The sequence below is a fragment of the Apteryx rowi genome, unplaced genomic scaffold (assembly GCF_003343035.1).
Source record: "Apteryx rowi isolate R43461 unplaced genomic scaffold, aptRow1 scaffold_237, whole genome shotgun sequence".
Classification (NCBI taxonomy): Eukaryota; Metazoa; Chordata; class Aves; order Apterygiformes; family Apterygidae; genus Apteryx; species Apteryx rowi.
The window spans coordinates 366,841-386,839 of NW_020448719.1; the positions used below are offsets into that span (position 1 = coordinate 366,841).

The following is a 19,999-nucleotide window of genomic DNA, read 5'->3' on the forward strand; positions in this document are numbered from 1 at the left end:
CCAAAACATGAGTGTGAACTTGGACCCAAACAGTTCACACTGCAGCCGGAAGACACATAGCCTAAATCTCCTATTACTGCATATGCTGGTGGTTATATCAATGGGACCTTTTATCCCAGATTAAAACAAGCAAGTCAAAACCTTAGTCCAGCTATAGTTCATAGGCACAGGAATTGCTCTCAGGAAATGCCACCTCAAGCCACCACTGGGAGACCTGCACACAGCACTTTTGAAATCATGTGAGCAGCTGCACAGCTGATGTCTGAGCTCCTAAAAGCAGTAGGCGAATAGCACCACAGCTCTCATCCTACTACTTTATGGCTGTAGCTCACAGACACCTCAACTCACAGTGTGTGGCTGATAGTTGCAGGTAGAGATGGTACATTATGCTGGAGAGGAACCTGTCCATTTTATTTGTTATGTCTATGAAGTGCATTGCGTGGCTGTGGTGCTGTATAAATTATGTAATCTGAATGTGTGACAGCAATTATTTCCATATTGATAGACAATGTCAAATGCAGGATTAGGACTTCTTTGCCAGTCAACCAGAAAACACAGCTGGGTTACGAGAGGACAGAAAAACTAATGATTATACAAATAAGCCAGCACCTCCTCCCAGTGAGTGTTGTTACAACACCGGAAAACTGCCACAACCCCTCTGGTTTCACTACAGTGACTCTCTATTTACAGTGGTGCAAGTTACAGGAACATGAAGCCCAAGTTTCCTCACCCCTATCAAAGTGGGCCACCACTAGTCTTCTAAGTGTACTTCTACTAAATCTAATTCACTCCAGTATGAAAGCTCTTCTTTAAAATCACATGAACAGGGAACAGTGTAAAGTATGTTATTTGGTGGGTTAATCAGGCATTATGAGAGAAATATGTTTAAGAGCCCAATTAATATGAGCGTAATAAAAACAGAAAGCTTCCTCCAGTTTACTTCTCCATCTGCCAGACCTAAATATATGACATTCAGCTCTGATCTGAGTGATAAGGACTTGGAAGATTAACATCAACTAAGCAAAAAAGCCAAAATGCCATTATGGTTAATTGGCATAAAGTTTCCAAGTGCCTGATTTTCACAACAAATATTTTAAAGGCAGAAAATTACAAACAAAAAAGCCCCACAGCATAGCATGGGCAGTGTACATCAGGCTAAATAAATTTGTATCAACCATCATTTAAAAGTATCCAGCAATACCCTCTCTTTACTCACCCAAATACAGTAATTTATCAAGGAGCAAGTTCTGGATTATTACTATATATTACTATATAATTCTACAGGATAGTTTTCACTGAATAAAGTATTTGTTATATTTACTCCTTGGTTGGATTGGTAAGAAGTATTAAAGTCATTTTACTTTCATCTTAATGCTTTTTATGAATAAAACCTAGGTCCATTGATTGAAGTTTTGCCAATTGCTTCAATATGCAAGGGTTTTACCACATATTTCTGCATATTCGACATCAAATTCACTCACTACTAATGTCCCAAAGATAGATGCGGACCTTCATAACTTCCTGCATATAACTATTCATTCAGAATTTTTAACATTATTAAATGGCAGCATCTGTATATGTACTTTCCTGGATCACAGCTGTATAATTTTGTCTACTGCATTCATGATTTAGACTGGAATTTAAGTTTAGTGAGTTTAGGCATGCTGCTAGTTGACCAAGGAGGCAAGTGATAAGATAGGACATTTCCCACCTTCTGACTGGTTCTGGCAGATGCTTCAGAATGGTCTGTGAGATAATACAGATTTTAAGCAGAAAATATAAATCCTAATTTTTAACATCATATTCACCCTTTTGGACCTTTTAAAATCATAAATTTAAAAGCTATTACCCATTGTGAAATTTGGGGGACAATTTTTGAAAGATTAAAGTTTTCAGCTTTGTTCTTCTACAACCAATGAAATGTATAGATATCATACAGTATGATTTTCTTATCCCTGGGACCTGCGTTTTAGCAGGAATATACAATAACAAGCATATTTTGCAATGTTTTTGGTAACTGTAGCATCAAGAGTTAAAATCTTGGCACTGCATTTCAGGGGAGTTTCCCCCTGAACTTCCATGAAAAGAAAATGTTACAGCATGAGATGGCCAGAAAGTGCAATAGTGGAGATACCTCATTTGCCAATAAGGATTCTTATTCCACTGTACAGGAATACCCTTTTCTGGAGGAAAATTAATCACTTTTTCCAGTGCAATTGTATCTGGGCTTTTCTTTGTAAAGTTATATCCACGCAGGGTGGGATTTCTTCTTCACATTCCTAACTGATATAGCCATATTGATAAAGCATTTATTTTTAAAGCAGGAGAAGGGTAGAGAGCCTCCATTTCCACAGCAGGCTGATACCACCAAAGAATTACGCAGAAGACACCCTGCAGCAGCCAGGCAGCTCTGGAACTGGAAGAAAGTGAGTCCCCGTCTGCCCTTCCAGTGACCACTGTGTATGGAGCTAAAGCTTTTCTGAAAGACAGAGCTGTCCTTCTTCCTGCCTAAAAAAAAAAAAATGTTGGCAGCAGGGTTTGGATTGATCTGTTCTGGATTGTTGGTGAGTAAACTGCCTCCGCTCGAGGTACAAGCAGCTCCCCACTTCCTTTTTGTAAGCACCTCAGGCCCACAGTTTTGCAGATGTCGGATAAATTTCTCAAGCCCAGTATAAAGGCACGACATTCTCAAGAATCTCATGGGCATATACTTACAGACCAAAACTGAGGGAAAAAAATGGTAATAATTATAGGCTTACTAGACAAACCATTCTTTTTACAATATTCCCTTAAATTTATTTGTGTGTGTTTCTCACACACATATAAACCCTTATAAACAATTTTATTTAAAGGATTGTAAAGGGAGAAATTGAATGTTCCAGCTTTCCTATTCTGCTAATAGAGATTAATTAGCACATGTAGGCTTTGAAACACTTCCAATTATGAGTCTTAGATCAGTGGAAAGCACTGTAGCAACGTATAAACTCTAATAGCAACACAAAAATTCTAATAGCAACACAGTATATATCATAAGTAATTAGAGTTCTATGGACTAGGCATATAACAGCTACGACAAAGTAACACAGCCTGTTATCCAGCAGTTTTATCTGAGAAGTCATACTACATAAATCAAAACAAATTTTTCAGAGACAAACAGTATTGTAAAGCCCCACTATAGGAGTGGAAAGTGGGGATATCTTGTCACTGACTGACACAAGAATTTCACTGATTTTCAGCACCTCAAATACACCAGCTGATACAATTATGAAACGATGGAGCATATTCCTCATTAACACTCGCCAAAATCTTACATTTCTTCCAATGAAAGGTTGCCTTTTTCCTAAATGAAACATTGTCTCATGTTTTTCCTCTTTTAAACAACATATCACAAACCTTTTACTGTTGGAAAAAGCTCTTAACAGAGGTGGGTTTTTTCCTTAACAGAAAAGAAAACCCTGTTTTTCATTTCTCTCACAAGTTTTCATTAAAAGACCTCCCATTTCCCAGCAGTTCTGTTCTGCGCCTCTGAAACTCGAGGCATGGTTTGTCAATTTGCTTAAGCTGAAAGGAGCAGGTCTGCGCCTCCTGCACCCCCGGGTGCACATTTGCACCCCTACCCTGGCCACTGAGCTGCGTGATGTTACAAAACAGCTCTGGTAACATACCTGTAGCACTGCTGTAACTCCACGGAGTGCAATAACAAATAGTAGCGGAAGGGTTGTACACATATATACATACGTATACGTCATCGTTGCGTAGCTGAAGCATGCGTGTAGAGAGGCAAAGTGCAGGTGGGCCCTCCCAAGAGCACTGCATGATATCAGAGGCCTTGAAACTACAGGCACAGGATGATATCAGCAGCCCCAGGGCTATAAACACAAATGGCCAATTACTGACACTGATCTGGAAGCAATCCATGCAAACTTCCCGCAACCAATAGCATAGGCGGAGGCGTATTTATGTTATGTATTTAAGGCTGCAACAAAAAACACTGGTTGCGTGGGTGCCACTGCTTCGGGACTGGTATGTAGCATTGATCGCTGTGGTACCCTGTAATGCTACACATGTATGTATTATCATTAAAGAGAAATAAACCTTTAATGTTTGTGTTTGGTCTAGCATCTTACCCTCGAGGCTGGGTTGTAATTTGGATGCAGCAATAGTGGGCTGGTCAGAGAGCTGATCCAGGTGAAAACTACCTCTGTCGAAACAAAATAAATTATTAGATGGCAAAATAAATTATTAGTTTTATTAGCTCCCCCATCTGGCTGGCTGTACAGCCCCTCAAGCACTGGCATTGACACAAGAAAGTGGGCAGGGCACCATGCCTGAGGGCAGAATACAGAATTTAGCAGAAGTCAGAAGAATGGACTTTATTTAAACTGATCATGAAATCACATTCTTAGTTGCCATGGTTTTTAGTTATGTCCTAGCATACTGAGTACTTTTCTATGCAAAGACTCTTAACATCAGTATACTGTGAATCTTTACAAAGGTTAATTATCCTTGTAAAAGATATGGAATGAGGATATAGTCAAATGTTAAACCTTTATGTATGGAGATCTGTACAAAGCATGGGCACCCCGAATGACACCTTTCAAAAAGAACTATTTTCCCCTTTTTTAACAGAATGTCAAAAGTAGTTTGATACGTTCAGGCCTTGGAAACATATCAAACTAGCTTCATTCATGCAAAAACCTAGTGAGGAGCTTCAGAGTGGGGAGCTTCAGAGTGAACTTTGTTGATGAACTTGAGACCAGCAATTATATCTGGAACAATCAACTCTCTGGGTACCGTGACACCAGCCACTGAAGTTACAATGAACTTATGATGAAAAATAACAGGACTGCCTGAAGGACCAAGAGTAATGCAAATGTAGTTTTCAAACATCTGTAGAAATAAAGCATCTGAGGTAATAGTTAAAACAATTATCTGGTTTGCTGGAAAAGGGAAATATTTGTATATATAACTAAAACAAGTGACTGAGCAGAAAAATGGTACCCTTCTGTTCACTAAGAAAGTGTCATCTCTAGGGGAGGCTTCACAAAATCTGTATAAAATTTCCTCTTGCTATTGAGATGGAAAATTCCTCTGGTTATCTAGACTTTGCTTGGTCAGCCCCCAGAACCGTAATGTATTTATTTTTTTTAGACATCCAAGACTAAAAGTTAAGGTAAGGGCACATCTGCACACAACTCGGCTTCACTGATGCAGAAAAGAAGTAGATGAGCTCAACTAAATCAGCGGAGAATTCTTGCATTCCTGCCTATGAATGTAGACAGGCAGCAGAGTAAACATTTTAAAGTTAAACAATGTCCCTAGGCATTTAAATAGCTTAAAGTGCATCCTCTTCTTGAGAATAAAAACAAATGTTTAGTAACTGCACTCAGCAAGACATCTTTGGCCTGTCCACCAGAATTATACAGTGATTTAAAAACAGAAGAGATTAGCAGTCCCCAGATTGGCAGGGTTTTCCCCCCACAGTGCATGTTTTCTATTTATAGGTACCTTTTTTTTTTCTTTCCTCATTGCATGCACGGAGCTAAATTTGCTGCAACTCCTTTTGCATTGTGACAAATCTCTTTTTGACCTGATGTCAGTTCCCCCAAACTTCTTGATATAGGTCTCTCTTTCCGTTTGTAACATCTATAGCTACACACATACAAACGTGGGTAGGTAAATACATGCATGCGAACATTTCCTCCTCCTCCAGTCTTTTAATATTCCTCAGCGGTTGTGAATGACACTTCAATCAGCAAATGAATACCCACTATTTTCAGTAAGTCTTTATAATGTACTGTAATCTCAGAAATAAGAAAAATACTAGCCAGAAAAGTTCAAGAGGTTAAAATATATTGTTCAAGCTATTTTTTCTTTCTTCATTAGTCATTTTACAGACATGCACAGGTGCACACACATTTGATTTATTTATGCCTCCTCAGTGCTTACAGCATTTTATAGGCACAGCAGGGAGTTTCAGTGCGGCATTGTGTAATGTGGAGGGGGAAGACCCACGCCAGACCTCAGTCTGCCGCAAGTTTGAGCAGTTGTCTGTTGGGCCCTGTGTGAGATGAAGAGGGAAAAATAAAGCATGGCAGTTGGAAGAAAGTTAGCAGTTTCTTCGAGAAATGATGTGCCAGTCTTGAAGAGGGCATTTTTACCCCATGAAGAAAAAAAATAAGTGGATTTGTTCTGCATGTTATGGACTGATTGCAGCAGTTTCTGAACGGATTTTTAGTAATTAATTCTTGCAACAGATATTCAAGATGTCTTGAAATTGGGAAAAACCTGTTGAGTTCTCTGAGCATTACCAGTTTTAAACAGCTAAGGATCCTCCCTAATGTTACTGCTGATGGGTGTTAGTTTAGTGAGTTGTGGACATCTATTAAAGTAGAAAAAAAAATCAGTCCTGTAATTGGAACAAATAAATTCTTCTCATGTTCTGCAGAACCATTCAGATGAGATGCGGCATCAGGTTCTGTGACTAACTACGGCCCTGCTGAGGGGTTGCAGTAAAATGCTGCTTTTAGCCACTGGTAAATTTAATATAAATGCTTTTCACCACAAATTCTGTGGCACTTGGATACCTTTGATTGTCTGATACAGAGCCCACAGTCACACTTACATTATCTGTTCTAGCTGGTTCTTCCTAATTCCATTTAGTAGGATCCAATTGAATGAGTGCAGAAAAGCCACCTAAAGGGCCATATACATGATGGTAGTTTGTTCCCCAGAAGAAATTTCAGAAACACATCTCTAGATTTCCCCATTTATGTTACCTCTCTGGGTTCAAATCTAATGATAGAAATTAAACATTTTGATCATCAAGGACCTGATCAGCACATTAGTGCTGCTGTTTAGACATCTAGAGATTCCCATACATGAGCACCAGAGCGGTGCCAGACCTTGGAGATCCTGCTGTTAGAACTGATTCAGTGTCAATCTCTGGAACAACTGTGCCAGGTTTTACAGTATAGGTGAGATATCTACTGCGATGGATACTCAGGACTGACTCTTTGTATTTTGAATTTCAGATCGTTTTTCAAAGACACTGATGTATTTATGCAAGCAGTGTCAATCATGTGGTGCCTAGGAGAGATCATGGAAACTCTCTCTCTTCCAGATTTAAAAAATGTGCATAAACAAGTTGTTGACTTAATTTATGACCAATGGCTCTTCCATAAGTTTATTGCAAAGGCACACTGATATTTTCCTGAATTATCCATCATTCAGGACTATATAGTACATGCATCACTTATTAAGTGCTACACTTTCCAAGGATAATCTACCTGGTCTTTTTACTTCGTTACTAATCTGTCTTTTCTCAAAAGAGGTCTGGAGAGTATTGTGGTGAGGCATTGATTGAATACAGTTAAAAAAATACAGAGTGAACTTTCAAGACCTTTTTAGGCCACAGCACTAACACTGCTAAGCTGGGAGCTTGTAAAGCCCTCTTGTTGCAACCCTTTATTAATATTCAGTCTTGATCTTTCTGCAATTTTGTGGCTTACTTGAAAGACTTGACACAGAGAGGAATCTTCCAAATATCAGTCTGAATGGTATTATATATATGCACACACTCTTTTTTATTTTGATATATATATAAATTTTGTTTATCTCAGTTGTGTTTTAATATAATATAAACATATATTTATATAAGTGACTCTGTTAAGCAAATGAGCAACGACATTGCTCTGAGACCAGAACCTCTAACGCGCTTTCTGCACTGGGTGGGCTCCGTACTACAATCAGGGATATTGTCATGTGTTTTCGCGCTGTCAGCACAGGATGAATTTCCCTCCTTAGAGAGTTTCCAACTAATCTGATTTCTGTCAGCCTCTCTAAAAGATGGAAGAGAGTGGATGGATGTCCTAGACAGATGAATTTGAAATAGTGTAAGGGAGATGGATGTTGTTGACTGGGTCTTTTCTTCTGTTGAATGCTGACGCCTCAACCGTGTACTGATGCAAAATTCTTGTCAGCCCAAATGGTTTGTTTTGACCGTGCTATGTCATTTAAATGTTATAACAGCAACAGCAACTGGGGATATTTTGTGGTAGCAGCCAGTTATTGAGGGAAATTAAAAGTACACGGGCACAGAGAACGTTATAACTAACACTAAGCACGGCAACAAACCCCAGCAATCTGGTGTGTAGGTGATACTCCAAGACATGTGAATACCTCCCTGAAACAAGCCACTGTGTCTGTTGACATCCTGCAATACAATGGTACCGTGCTTCACATTTGCCCTAAGGCTAGAGAACTCAATGTAAACAATCCATTTTTTATCTATCAGCATTCATCCTTAAATGTATATTAATAGCTGGAAGCCTCAAAACATAAAACCAGCGTGTCATGCACATGTTCTAGCCACGGCTCCAGCAAAAAGAGCGTTCCCTTGTCCCAGGATGAGGACAGCGAGCACCTCCTTTAAGCTCGACATTGCTCCACGCATTACGGCATTACCCTTTGGATCCTTCCTCCGTGGCCGGCAGAGGAGGAGGAGGATGGTGGGCCCAATGCCGCTCGCCATGCCCGGGAGGAGCAGGCGTGCAGGTGCGTGCTCAGCTCCAGCCCTGTACAGGGCGCTTAGCTCCAACAACGGGTATTATTCTGTCAGCTGAGGCGATGTTATAAATGCTTAAGCTGTTTTTTGCTGTAAAAATCTGCCTGCAGCCTTATTTACCCTGGATGAGTGCCCAGAAAGGACTGATTTGCATCAGTTTGAGGAGGAAAAGAGATGGAACATCAATAGCTCTGTCTTCACATTGATACATTTTTGAATTTTTCTCTTTTGGAATTCCTTACTTATGGGTCTGGGGTGATTTTGGAGGCAGTAAAACATTTTCAGATGTTACCCTCTGCTCGTATAGGACCCGGGCATCTGTCATGGGAAGCTAGTAGGGCATATACAATTTTGTAACCATTCTCTAGGTGCATTTTTAATAATGTAGATGGGGGCTGGGGTAGGGGAACAGGATCAGCAGCTGAAATAATTAAATTTGGAGACCTTTTCCCAAAAAGCAAAGAATACTACTCAAGAAGCTGATAGACGAAACAGGAGAGCATGTTGATATTAGTAGCAGTTGTATGCAGGATGGAACAGGAATGGAAGAAGGGACCTAAAACATTTTGAAAGAATTTCCCTGCCTCGTAATAAGCAGAAATAAGCAGAAATCTGTAGTAATCTCTTAAAATACCAGGAGCAAGAGTATGCACGAACACTTTATTATGCCTTAAAATTTCTCTGTAATTTGAAATGTCTGTGCAGCTTGCAATGGGTCATTTACCTAACAAAAAATCTCAAATCAGTTTAAAGCTGAAGGCATTCATGAAACTGTGAAGCAGAAAACCATTTCTATTGATTTTTATTTCATTTGTCCACTGTTGCAGTGAACACGCTTCACCTTCAAAGAGCCTCAGTTTTAACCCACGCAATGCACCATCCCCTGGATGCATGGAGAGCAAAGAGTGCGGGGACAGGGAATAGCGCAAGGGAGGAATAAGCAGCATGGGAAGAGCAAGAGAGGAGGCTGGGAAAACTTGAGCAGCAGCTGTGCGCTTGCACTTTTCAGAGCAACAAGCATTTTTGTTTTTTAATACTCCACCATGAGCCCCGGTTTAAGTACCCAGGGGAGACGCTAACTGCTGAGAGATGCTAGTGAGACATGGCAGCGCCAGCCTGGAGAATTGCCTTCCCTTTGGCAACATGGAGTAAGAAGACAGCCAGGTGTCCATCACGGAGAGAGCAGGAGGCACGACCCCGCAGCGTGCTCCTCCCCAGCCTGGAGCCTACCAGTGCCCGGAGGCACCATCTCTCTGCGGGCTGCGGTGAGACAAGACAACAATGCTCTGAAAAATGGCCTCTGAGCAAACACAGGAGCCTGTTGCTTGCTGCAGGACGTTTTGATATCCTGCGTGCACCCGATAGTACACGCATAAGAGCTGCCCAAGTTGTAAAACTGAGAAGCTGCAATATATTTCCAGAACATTAGTTCTGGTCTGTAAACCATTTATCTATATCGGCTAGGATAATTACGATGGGTTGGGTGGCCTCCACGTTCCTCAGCAGTTAAGTAAGCTGTATAATCAAGTCCAGTTTTAAACTCTCTCACATCATATTAAAAAAAAAGAAAAAGTCACATAGCACAGATTTGAAGCACACACATACACAACGAAGTCAACTTTTACTCCTAGGTTATCCAGTAATTCCTTGCCCAGCACTCATGCAAGATCAGCAAAGGCAGCATTTCGGAGCCTCTCCCTTTTTATGATGGCTATACAACAGGATGACTAAGTTCAGCTGAGGCCACCATTCTCTACCTGAGTTCCCGGCCCTGACCATAGAAACCTGCAGTTGATCTTTGGTCACAGAAAGTTTTTCAACACTGTCTCCACCACTGCTGTTGTAAAATTCCAGGTTCCTCCACTGCGTATTGGCTGCTCATTTGTCTTAACCTTTGGAGGCTGTAATGTTGTTCCTTCACAAGGTTGAAGTCTAGGACTGTCCAGAAACTGTAGTTCAAATACCATATGATCAATAACTAAATACAGTACAGGATCTACACCCACCATTCACAAGCTTAGACGTAACTGTACTTTTTCTGACATTTGACTGCTCAATTTTACTACCATAAAAGTCTCCTTAAAGGCCTGAACTATTCAAAGCTGCAGAGCAAGAAGAACTGAAAAAAGAGAGAGAAAACAGCACGAAGGAGAACAACATATTAACCTCCTACTTCAAGACATTGAGTTTAGTCAGGTACTAGCAAATCACAGTTATAAATCCCAAGCGTGCTTGAAACTGCCATCATGGACTTTCCTTTACAAACATCTCAGCAACAAAATCAACTGATGTGGGGTTTTGGATTTCGGCTGCTGGGTGACTAACACAAATAAACCAGCGCGGCAAAGTAGGTCAGGGAACCGTCCTCCCCCTTGCTACTCTCTGAGTCACAACTGGCTTCTCTCTTTGCATCTGATTGCACACGTTAGTTTGGCACCTACAACTATTTCATTATTTCACATAGCTCTCCACTGCTTTACACTGAGTTCATTTCTACACCTAGTTCATTTTAGTCAGTGGAGTCAGGATGCAATGAATGGTCCTAGGTTTCAAACTGATAGACAAAGAGCCTTAATGAAAATGCCAGTTTAAATGGTAGCACAATTACAGGGACATGTGCATCGACAATTTTCTCTGAGCAACGGGGATTTGCAGCTTAGGAGAATGATTAAATTTCTGTAAAAAATGTTCTTTATTTTGAACTACTATCAGCCAGTCAAGTACTGGGAATGCATAAATTAGACTCCCCCAGAAAATAATATTCTGGACAAATAGCTATTCTAGTGGCAACTAGAATTTTAAGTGGATCTGTTGCTTCCCTGTTTTGTGGAATTTAATAAAAATGCCACCACAGACAATGTGCCATAAATAGAACTTAGATTTTTCTGTTCAGCTAACATTGCCTCATTTAATGAGTACTATTTGTACCAAAGTAGTATCTTACTTAATTTTTGCAAGGCATTTAAATAATCTACCATGAAATAATAATGATGCAGAAGAAACACTTATTTCAACTGTAAGTTAGGAATGGTTCATTGCTTTGTGCCTGTGCCATTGTTTGCCATACTTTTGTAATCTTTAACCAATACAGTGCTAAATCAAATACCTTGCAGTGCAATGACTAGCTGAATTAATGCCCTGTGACACTGCAGGCGTGCTGCAGTTGAGGAAGTGCAGTATGGAAGGCACTGCGTGGCCCACGCGCCTGCAAAGCAAACAGCTGCTGGGCCACTTGGACTCCAGGTAGCCCTGCGGCCCACCGCGCCACCCAGACTATTTTGTAGCAATCCCGGGATACGGCAGCCTGCGTATGAGATGGCTATGGTCTGTCCTGCAAAGGGGAGCAGCCGAAAGCCAGAGTCACCAGCCGATCTCCCGCTAACTTGGGCACATTCCCACGCGTTGCTCGTCACTCTCACGGCATGCCTTCTCCCGGTGTCTGCCCCGAGAGGCAGCATCCCGCTCCTGAGTGCGGCTGTCACCCGCCTGCACAACGTCATCATGAAAGGGCAACCACAGGCCAGAACATGGGCCTTCGTCCACGCACAGTGTCTTCTTTTGCACTTCAGGTACACATGAGCTTTCATTTTTCCAGTTCACTGACAGAATGCTTTAATTTGTGACTATATTATTATAGCCTTCTGTATTGTGGATTAAAATAATGCTAATGATAAAAATATCATATGCCCAACACTGGCATTAAAAAGTCTGTGTTGGCACTCAGAGCTTGAGAAAAAAATAAAGGTTGAAACACAATTTCCAAAGCCATCCTACAATCTGCCTAACCAAGATAGCGCCAGTAGTTTGGGGAATCTGGCACTCAGAGTTTTGGGATCAGCTCAGCATCAGGGATCATGATGCCCTCGTAGCCAAACCACCAAAGCAATTTATTAAGTTAGAATTGTAGAAAGCTAGCCTGAACAAAGCAACCTGATGGCAACCTACCAATAACAGGGAAGAAAACTGGCATGTGGCTACAGCTTCTGTACTATTGCCATCTACAGGTGGTCTTCTCTTTCTTCATTAGGAAAGGTAATACAGCGAAACATGCAGGCCTGGCACTCAGCTCTGCTAAATTCAGTTGCTACCCTGCAATTCACTGAAGATGATAGAATGTTATCAATGCTCTGGGTACAAGCTTCAGCTGAACATCTACCGCAAGACTCAGTACATTGCTACTCATCTGAGTGAGAAAAAATATTGAAAATCCAGTGGCAGGAAGGCTAAAAAAAAAAGAAATTCTGTTTAGCTAGAGAAAAAAAAAGACTCTATATTAGTAGTGATCAGATACTATTTTACTATGTAGATAGTTGCTGCAGGCAATAAAATCTGAAGGGGACATGCTCTACAGTGCATTGCAGACAGTGAAATGTGTCAATTTTCAGGTTAGTCTGGAGCAGCAGAAGTCCTAAAATTGAAGCTAGCTCAGATCTCTGCTGAGTGAGGAATTAGTGGGTTTGGTATCCTCAAGCCACGGGTCAGAACACAAAAGCGCACGGAGAGGCTACCGCTGCTCTTCTGCCTTTCTGTCCTCCCCTGTCTGAGAGGGAGAACAGCAAGCAAAGTCTTTTTAAAGTAATGTAAACCTGTAGCATGCACAGAAGCTTCAAAGAAACCTCTGTAAACTTGTCACTTTTTTTCTTTTGCTGTGAAATCTTAACACAAAAAACAGTAGCTTAATCATTGTTTATAGTGGTGACCATAATATTTGTTGCTTAGATTCATCATTGCCTAAGAATAAGTCAATCACAAAGGTTTCCAAATGATGTCCTTAAGCTTATTTGAATTCCTATTTCATTTTCCTTTAGTTCCAGATATGCTCAGTATCTGCAAAAATCACTGCAAAACAAAGGAAGCTGTGAGTAGTCCACATCTTGGAGAGCTGAAGATTAAAATAGTGCTTTTTTTTTTCAGAAAACCATTTTTTGAAATATTTGCTTTTCACTGAAAATAAGGATCTGATTTTAATACAGTTTCCCAGTTTTACCAGAGTGGATGGGTGCAAGTACAGCAACGGGTTAACAGACAGACGGATGACTGCTGCTACCTGGAAAGGCAAATACTCAGCACAGCTACAGACTGATTTTCACTATTGCTGCCCTACGCCAGCATTGCCAAGCTTAGATGCTGCACAGGTTCTTACACCATATTAATATTCTATATATTCACAACATTACCGGCAGAGCTAAATCACTGTGACTAGCACTTCAGCTGTAACTGAGGCTTCTAATTATTTCAGAGTCAGAAAATCACAATATATCTCTTCTGAAAACAGAATGATTTAGCATATGCCTGTACACAGAATACAAACGATGCCAATATATTTCTGTCATTCATATTAACGAAGCATCCCAGTCCAAACGCGGACATTTCTGCTGGCATGCCTTTTGTCATGTTTATGCGCATAACAAATTCTGCGCCAACAAATGAAACACAGCCGCGCTGCTTAAATATCATGCCAGCTAATCCCAAGTAATTGGATGCGAAGCTCCATGCAATAATGTACAGAATAGGTGTATATTACTACAGTGGCCATCGCCAAAGCACTACTGATTCATCAGAGAAGCAGGTTCACATTATACAAAGAGAAATTACAGAAATCCCTAGCTAGAAGTACCTGCTTCTCAGTGCTCTCTGTTCAAGTTAAATGGCCAGTTTGAACTTTATGGACCTCAGGCTTCTTTACTAGATTTCAAAGAGGTAGTGGAAAAGCTATTTCCTGGTCCTCTTTCATTCACGCCTTAATTTGACAACACTTCGTGCATAGCTGATTCTAGCAGCTTCTCCTCTTTGTATTTATAAAAGCCTTTTAATTATAACTGTGAGCCAGAAAGAGTACCTGCACTTGGAGCATTCACTCCAAGATTAAGAACCCTTTTGGACATGGTTTCAGAGCTGTATCAAGTATTAAATGGAATTACAGTATTTTAGATACAACACTGCAAATTCCAAGTGACTTAGGAGCTTCAGTCCTACTATCAAAATAACTTAGGAATTTAAGGGTTGGATTTTTAAACATTCTCAAGTACACAGCTCTCTGAGACGACCTGTTTAATTCAGTGGGAATTAAAGCTCTGACTCATTAGCAGATACAGGTCAGCTTAGGAAAGCTTAGAAGAATTTTCTGTCCCAACCGTCTGCCCAGCTTGGATGTCTCCCTCCCTCCGCACAGAACTAGCTCCACTTCTCGTGAAGTATCTATCTGCAGCATCACCAGAGCCTATAATCTGGCATATTCATGTGATTGGCATCGATCTCAGCTATCCTCAGTGTAGCCAGCTATAATTTAAGCAGATCTGCAACTGCTTCATGACCAGCAGAGAAATCCTTGCAGCAGGGACAGGAATCCGTGGGGAAAAAAAAGGAGTGTGAATAGCTAGGGGCCACGGTCGATGCAGTGGACTTAATATAAACTGTCCCCATTTGCAAGCAAAAATCTTTGAGCACTCAAAAAGGTGTTCGTAACCTATTCTCTCTAGCACCTATGCCATCTTGAAAAGGGAATTTTTAAAGATTAGAATTAAGAACAGCTGAAAAAAGTTATCTTTAACTTGTTTGCAAATGCAGACATGACCTGTACTTTTAATTCGCAGTGGTTTGTTTTGCAGCAGGTCATTGTTCTCATTAACTGCTAAGCTGCTTGCAGATTCCTTGACGTTTTGGAGGAAAGATCGATCTGGATTTAATAAAGTGATCAAGAGGCAAGGGGTTATAATTCTTTTTAGGAAAAATCTGCCAAATCAACTGCTTTGTGCAGACTGACATCAGGGTAGGAAGTAGCTTATTGATACAGCTGTCTATTTTTTTAATCAAGGAGACATAATAAAGCTATTGTCTGTCATGACATATAATTACATCATGCCCAGGTGGTCAGATTTTAATGCAAATCCAAAACAGCGTCCTTTCCAGATTCCTGCTAGTTAGAAGTTCAAGGCAGGCATATTTTAAGGTGATGTTTAAGTAAGGGGTGAGGAGATTTCCTAGCAGGACTAACTACAATACAAAGATATAGAGGTTCATAAGATTTTAGTTTCATTCATGATCAGAAATGATAGTCAGAACTGCTAAGGAATCTGACTAGCATCACATTCGGAACTACAACTTTTCATACGTTTTTACAGTCCAATAAGCGTGAGTTTTTCTCTCCCTTGTCTTTTTCTCTCTCCGACACACATGTGCACCACTCCTGCTTTCACAACAATACAAATTTCACGCTGCTAAATAAATTGCACATTTAGCTCCAGGCTCATCCGATTCATTTCTTTTCCTGGCCCATCCCCAATTTGGATGGCGCAGCAGGCACGCTACTTTCTGTAGCTTCGAGCACACGAGTGAGTAGATGTGGTTAGTACCACGTATGGCACCTTGGCTTTGCTGCCCAGACAGAGCAGGCACCATTTCCAGTTGCCCTAAGTAGGACCAGCCTTTGGCATGAGAGCAGAGCAAGGCTCAAACACATGGCTCCAGCTCTGAAACGAGACACACTAACTGTTGCTTTCTAGATGACTAAATAAGTGCAATTAACTTTTCAAGGCAGTGATTTTCTTTATAGGTAATTTATCTTGGAGAAATTAAAACAGTCCTTGTTTACCGTAAAAACATACGTCTCGGGGCAGAAGCATCAGACAGCAGACACTCAGGCTGAACTGAAAAAAACTGGCAGAAGGATGAAAGAAATAATGACGACCTGTTCTGTGCCCGGTTCCTGGTAAGCTGGGCCAAGGGCTGTGCTGACTTTGCAGTTGATTGGAGGATGCTGTTAACCAAAAACTCACTGCGAAGCCCATTAAGAGTAAATGGAAAGGTTGATTTCAAAGAGCTCTGGACCAAGCCTCTGCTCTCTTGTCCAGAAGACAAGCTCAGCCACGACACCTGAAAGCGTGTAAATGAGAAAAATATACCATACCCTGGGAGCAAGAATCAAGCTTGTAGAGACAGGATTTCAACACAGCAATGAAGGCTAAACCGGCTCTAAAGTACATGAAAAGAGCAGAAAACAGGAAACTGCTGAAAACTACTTCCAAGATAACATGTTCCTGCTGTGACCCCTCGAAAAAACTTTTGCAGAACAAAGCAACTGGATTCCAGCAGAATGTAGAAGTATCATCAATCACAGATTGCCAAGTATTTCTACAAACATGAAATTTAAGAGTAAACACAGTAGGTCTACAGTTTCTAAAGCCTAGTGATGTTCAGGCTGGAGTATATTCAATATTTTTAAATTTGGGAACTGAAAAGGTTTCTGCAGAAATGTCTCCTAAAATTGTATTTTTGAAGGTAGGAGCAAGATATGTTAGGAGGTAGTAAGGCATGAAATTGCCTCATAAAATAAATCATTCTTGTGAAACACAGTAATAAACATCACAGCGAAATTACAGATGATGATTGGTATTTTAGTGCTACTTTACACATCCTGCTCAGACACTTGTTTTGAGTAAATGAGTAATGAACTTGTCTCCGGATAGTGAAAGGAAGACAGAAGAAAATAGTGTGTTATCCTAGTTTGTTAGGTCTCGGTATATGCAGAGACGAAGCACATGCCCTATCTTCTTTGCAGCCTGCACCTTTGGGATACTACCCTTGCAACGGGTGAGCTCCTGCCTAACCAGCCAAGCTGTCAAGGATTTTTTTCTACCAGTGTAAAACATTTCCTGGTGAGCATGGCACATACTGATTTTTACCTGCACCCCTACTTACTGCCTTGGGCTCACACCCTGCAACTACTTGAACCAGGACAACTGCTCTGTTAAACTCAATGGGGATTTAATGCATAATTTTTGTGCTACCTCCTCAGCTCATACACATGAGATTGAACTCAGTTCTTTGACAAGATCTAGTAAGTGGATCAGATGAAAGCAAACAGCAGGTAACACATAGTTATGGCAGGACAAATTACTCTCTACACATAGTTAGGATAAAAACCTGGTTTGCTTTCGTTTTGGGCAGTGTAGTTTTAATGGATGGAAGTATGGTTAAATAATGCTGATTAGCTATTAAAGAGCACTCTACATCTGCCAAAAGCTCTTCAATAGCTAGATATAGTGAGTTATCCCACAGAGTATCCTTGTGCCATGTGCATTAGTGTCATTTTCTGGCTGTGAAAACTGAGGTCTTTAGATGAGGGACCCCAAATCACAAACCATTAGCTTATCTACAGATGGTTTACTAATAGGCATGTGATGACTTAATAACAAAATTCAGCTGAAAGTCCTTGAGCCTGTGACTTGGGCTCTTCTCTAGTTACCAAATCCCTTCCATGGACTAGGAAAGGCAGAAATAAATACACCGATAGATTTTAGCTGATATGCAGAAGGATGGACATATATTACAATACTCCAAAGCAATCTTTCTCAAACAGTGCACTTTAAGGCTCCTCATTTGTATGTCAAAACTCCCACATAAACACAGGGATTTTCTTCATCTGAACTGCCACGGAAAATGCAAATATACATTTATGAGCTGCAGGGAGCTGAAAGGTTATCTCAACCACTCCTAGCTGACCCCACTCTTCAGAAGTCAAATGGCTGCTGCAGGGTGACTGACAACTAAGCTTTTCTTCAGCTTCTTCTAGTTCATCTCCTCAGGGATTTCAAGCATACGTGCCTGCTCACAGTCTTCAGCTACTTTTGTGTCATATGCACGTGGGTTCCCAGTACAAGAGGAAGATCTGCAACGTCACCTACCCAGTGTCGCCTATCAAAGAGTACTTTGAGAAATATCTGAAGCACATGTTTGGTTTAGATCGCCATGGGAAATTTAGACATAAATTATGTTAGTCATAAGTGGAATCCAGCTTGTTTATGTGAGACAATGAATTGCTAAAATGTCTGTTCTCGCCAGTTTACCAATTGCCAGGATTCTTTAAATTAGGTGTGGGGAGAGAAAGGAACAGTGTCCTTCTGCACATATTCTCCCAATCTCTTCCCAAGATCTTCATTTGATGATGAACATGGATGAGCATTTGTGCTTCCAGTAAAGTAACCTGCCTCAAGGCGGGCTGCTTGCACTCTACATGAGCAAATCAAATACATAATGAGAAACAACTAATTATTCTCACATTTTTGAAGAAAAAACAGTTACAAAAATGTCAGTGATTATACCTAATTTTGAGTAAAACTTAGAAAACAGAAAATACAAATTTTGCTAACAAAGATCTGACTTCAAATAGGTACATCTGGGAACTGCAGAATGCTAGTTCATTCAAGACAGTTTGACTACCTAAAAATAATCCATTAAAGCACATTTTTAGGGATCTTGAATATGCATAAAAAATATCCAGCAAAAGTCAGGTGCTAGTCTTCTTACCAGCCTTGCTAGCCAGTGACTAGGTTCTGCTGAGGTATAAGAAGAGAGATAACCTTGCCACCCACTTTCAAAACAATCCACATGAGTTATAACATCAAAAATAAACAGTTACCTGTAGCAGGTTTGGTATAGGCTTCCTGGTTTTACCTAGCAATAACGTTCTTTTTTGAGAAAAAGCAGGCTTCCTTCAGCCTGATTGATCTCCCATTGTTTTGTCTGAGATCACCATTTTCCCTCTGAATTTTTTTAGTCTTCTGAAATCAGATTATCTTCTCCAAGCTCCAGGATTCATACTGGATTCAGTGAGCAGCAGAGACAATTCACCCCTGAGTTATAATTTCCCCTGGGCATATACTAAATATGGTACCTACTGCAGATCTCAGCACAGGTCCAGATCTTCTCCATGGTAATATAAAAGCTGTCATTACCCAAGCCCTCCAGCAGCTAAAAAAATCCAGCTTCTTGCAGGTCTGACCAGACTCATCTGATGGAGCAGAAGCAGGAGAGGACGATGACCCAACTCTTCCTCTTGAGCCTTCTTCACCTGTTGAGTGTGGTTCGTGCCTCCTCTCCTTGGCCTCCTTCTCTCTAGCCTACCCACTTCCAAACAAGCCACACCGTCACTGGCTGTTAGCATGCAGGTTGCCAGTGGAGAGTCTTAGGAACAGCACATACATAGTGCATAAGTAAGAAAGCTGATACGAAGTGAAAGTGCCCTCTGGGGTGGGGAAAGCAAATTTTCTGTAGAGTCAACCCATCTTGCTCTAAATATTCATTTCACAACTTCTCCCTCCTCCCAGCTTCAGGACACAGCTTGTGGACCTCACAGGCCTGGATGCGTTAAGAACATATGTACATCATAACCAAAATGCCTAAATTACCAGATATCTGGGGGTGTTTTTTTTTTTTTTTTTTTTTGTTAAATACATGTCACCAAGTCTTAGCTTGGCTGATTGAAAAGAGTATGCTGGAGCTATGCATGCAAAGCTGACACCTTTCACTTGTACGTATCCAAAAATAGGAAGTGAGATTGTAATACAAATACTGAAAGGAAATGTCTTTTTCAGACATATGCTCTGTTGGCCACTGCCTTCACATTTCCCACAGGGTGGGAGTACACAACATAGC

General features: G+C 40.7%; 1 protein-coding gene across 3 annotated transcripts in view; it reads right to left on the minus strand.

Moving 5' to 3' along the window:
• Positions 1 to 19,366, minus strand: part of TMCC3 (transmembrane and coiled-coil domain family 3) — a 76,136-nt gene extending 56,770 nt beyond the window's left edge. Inside the window, exon 1 of one of the 3 annotated variants that reach the window (XM_026066069.1) lies at positions 19,243 to 19,366. In XM_026066069.1, the coding sequence (XP_025921854.1) occupies positions 19,243 to 19,296 (54 nt within the window). In that variant the 5' untranslated portion in view covers positions 19,297 to 19,366. Of the gene's footprint in view, positions 1 to 4,127; positions 4,142 to 18,983; positions 19,040 to 19,242 lie in introns of those variants that run through there. The other 2 variants (XM_026066072.1, XM_026066070.1) reach the window with 2 other exon arrangements.
• Between the last annotated feature and the right edge of the window lie 633 nt (positions 19,367 to 19,999).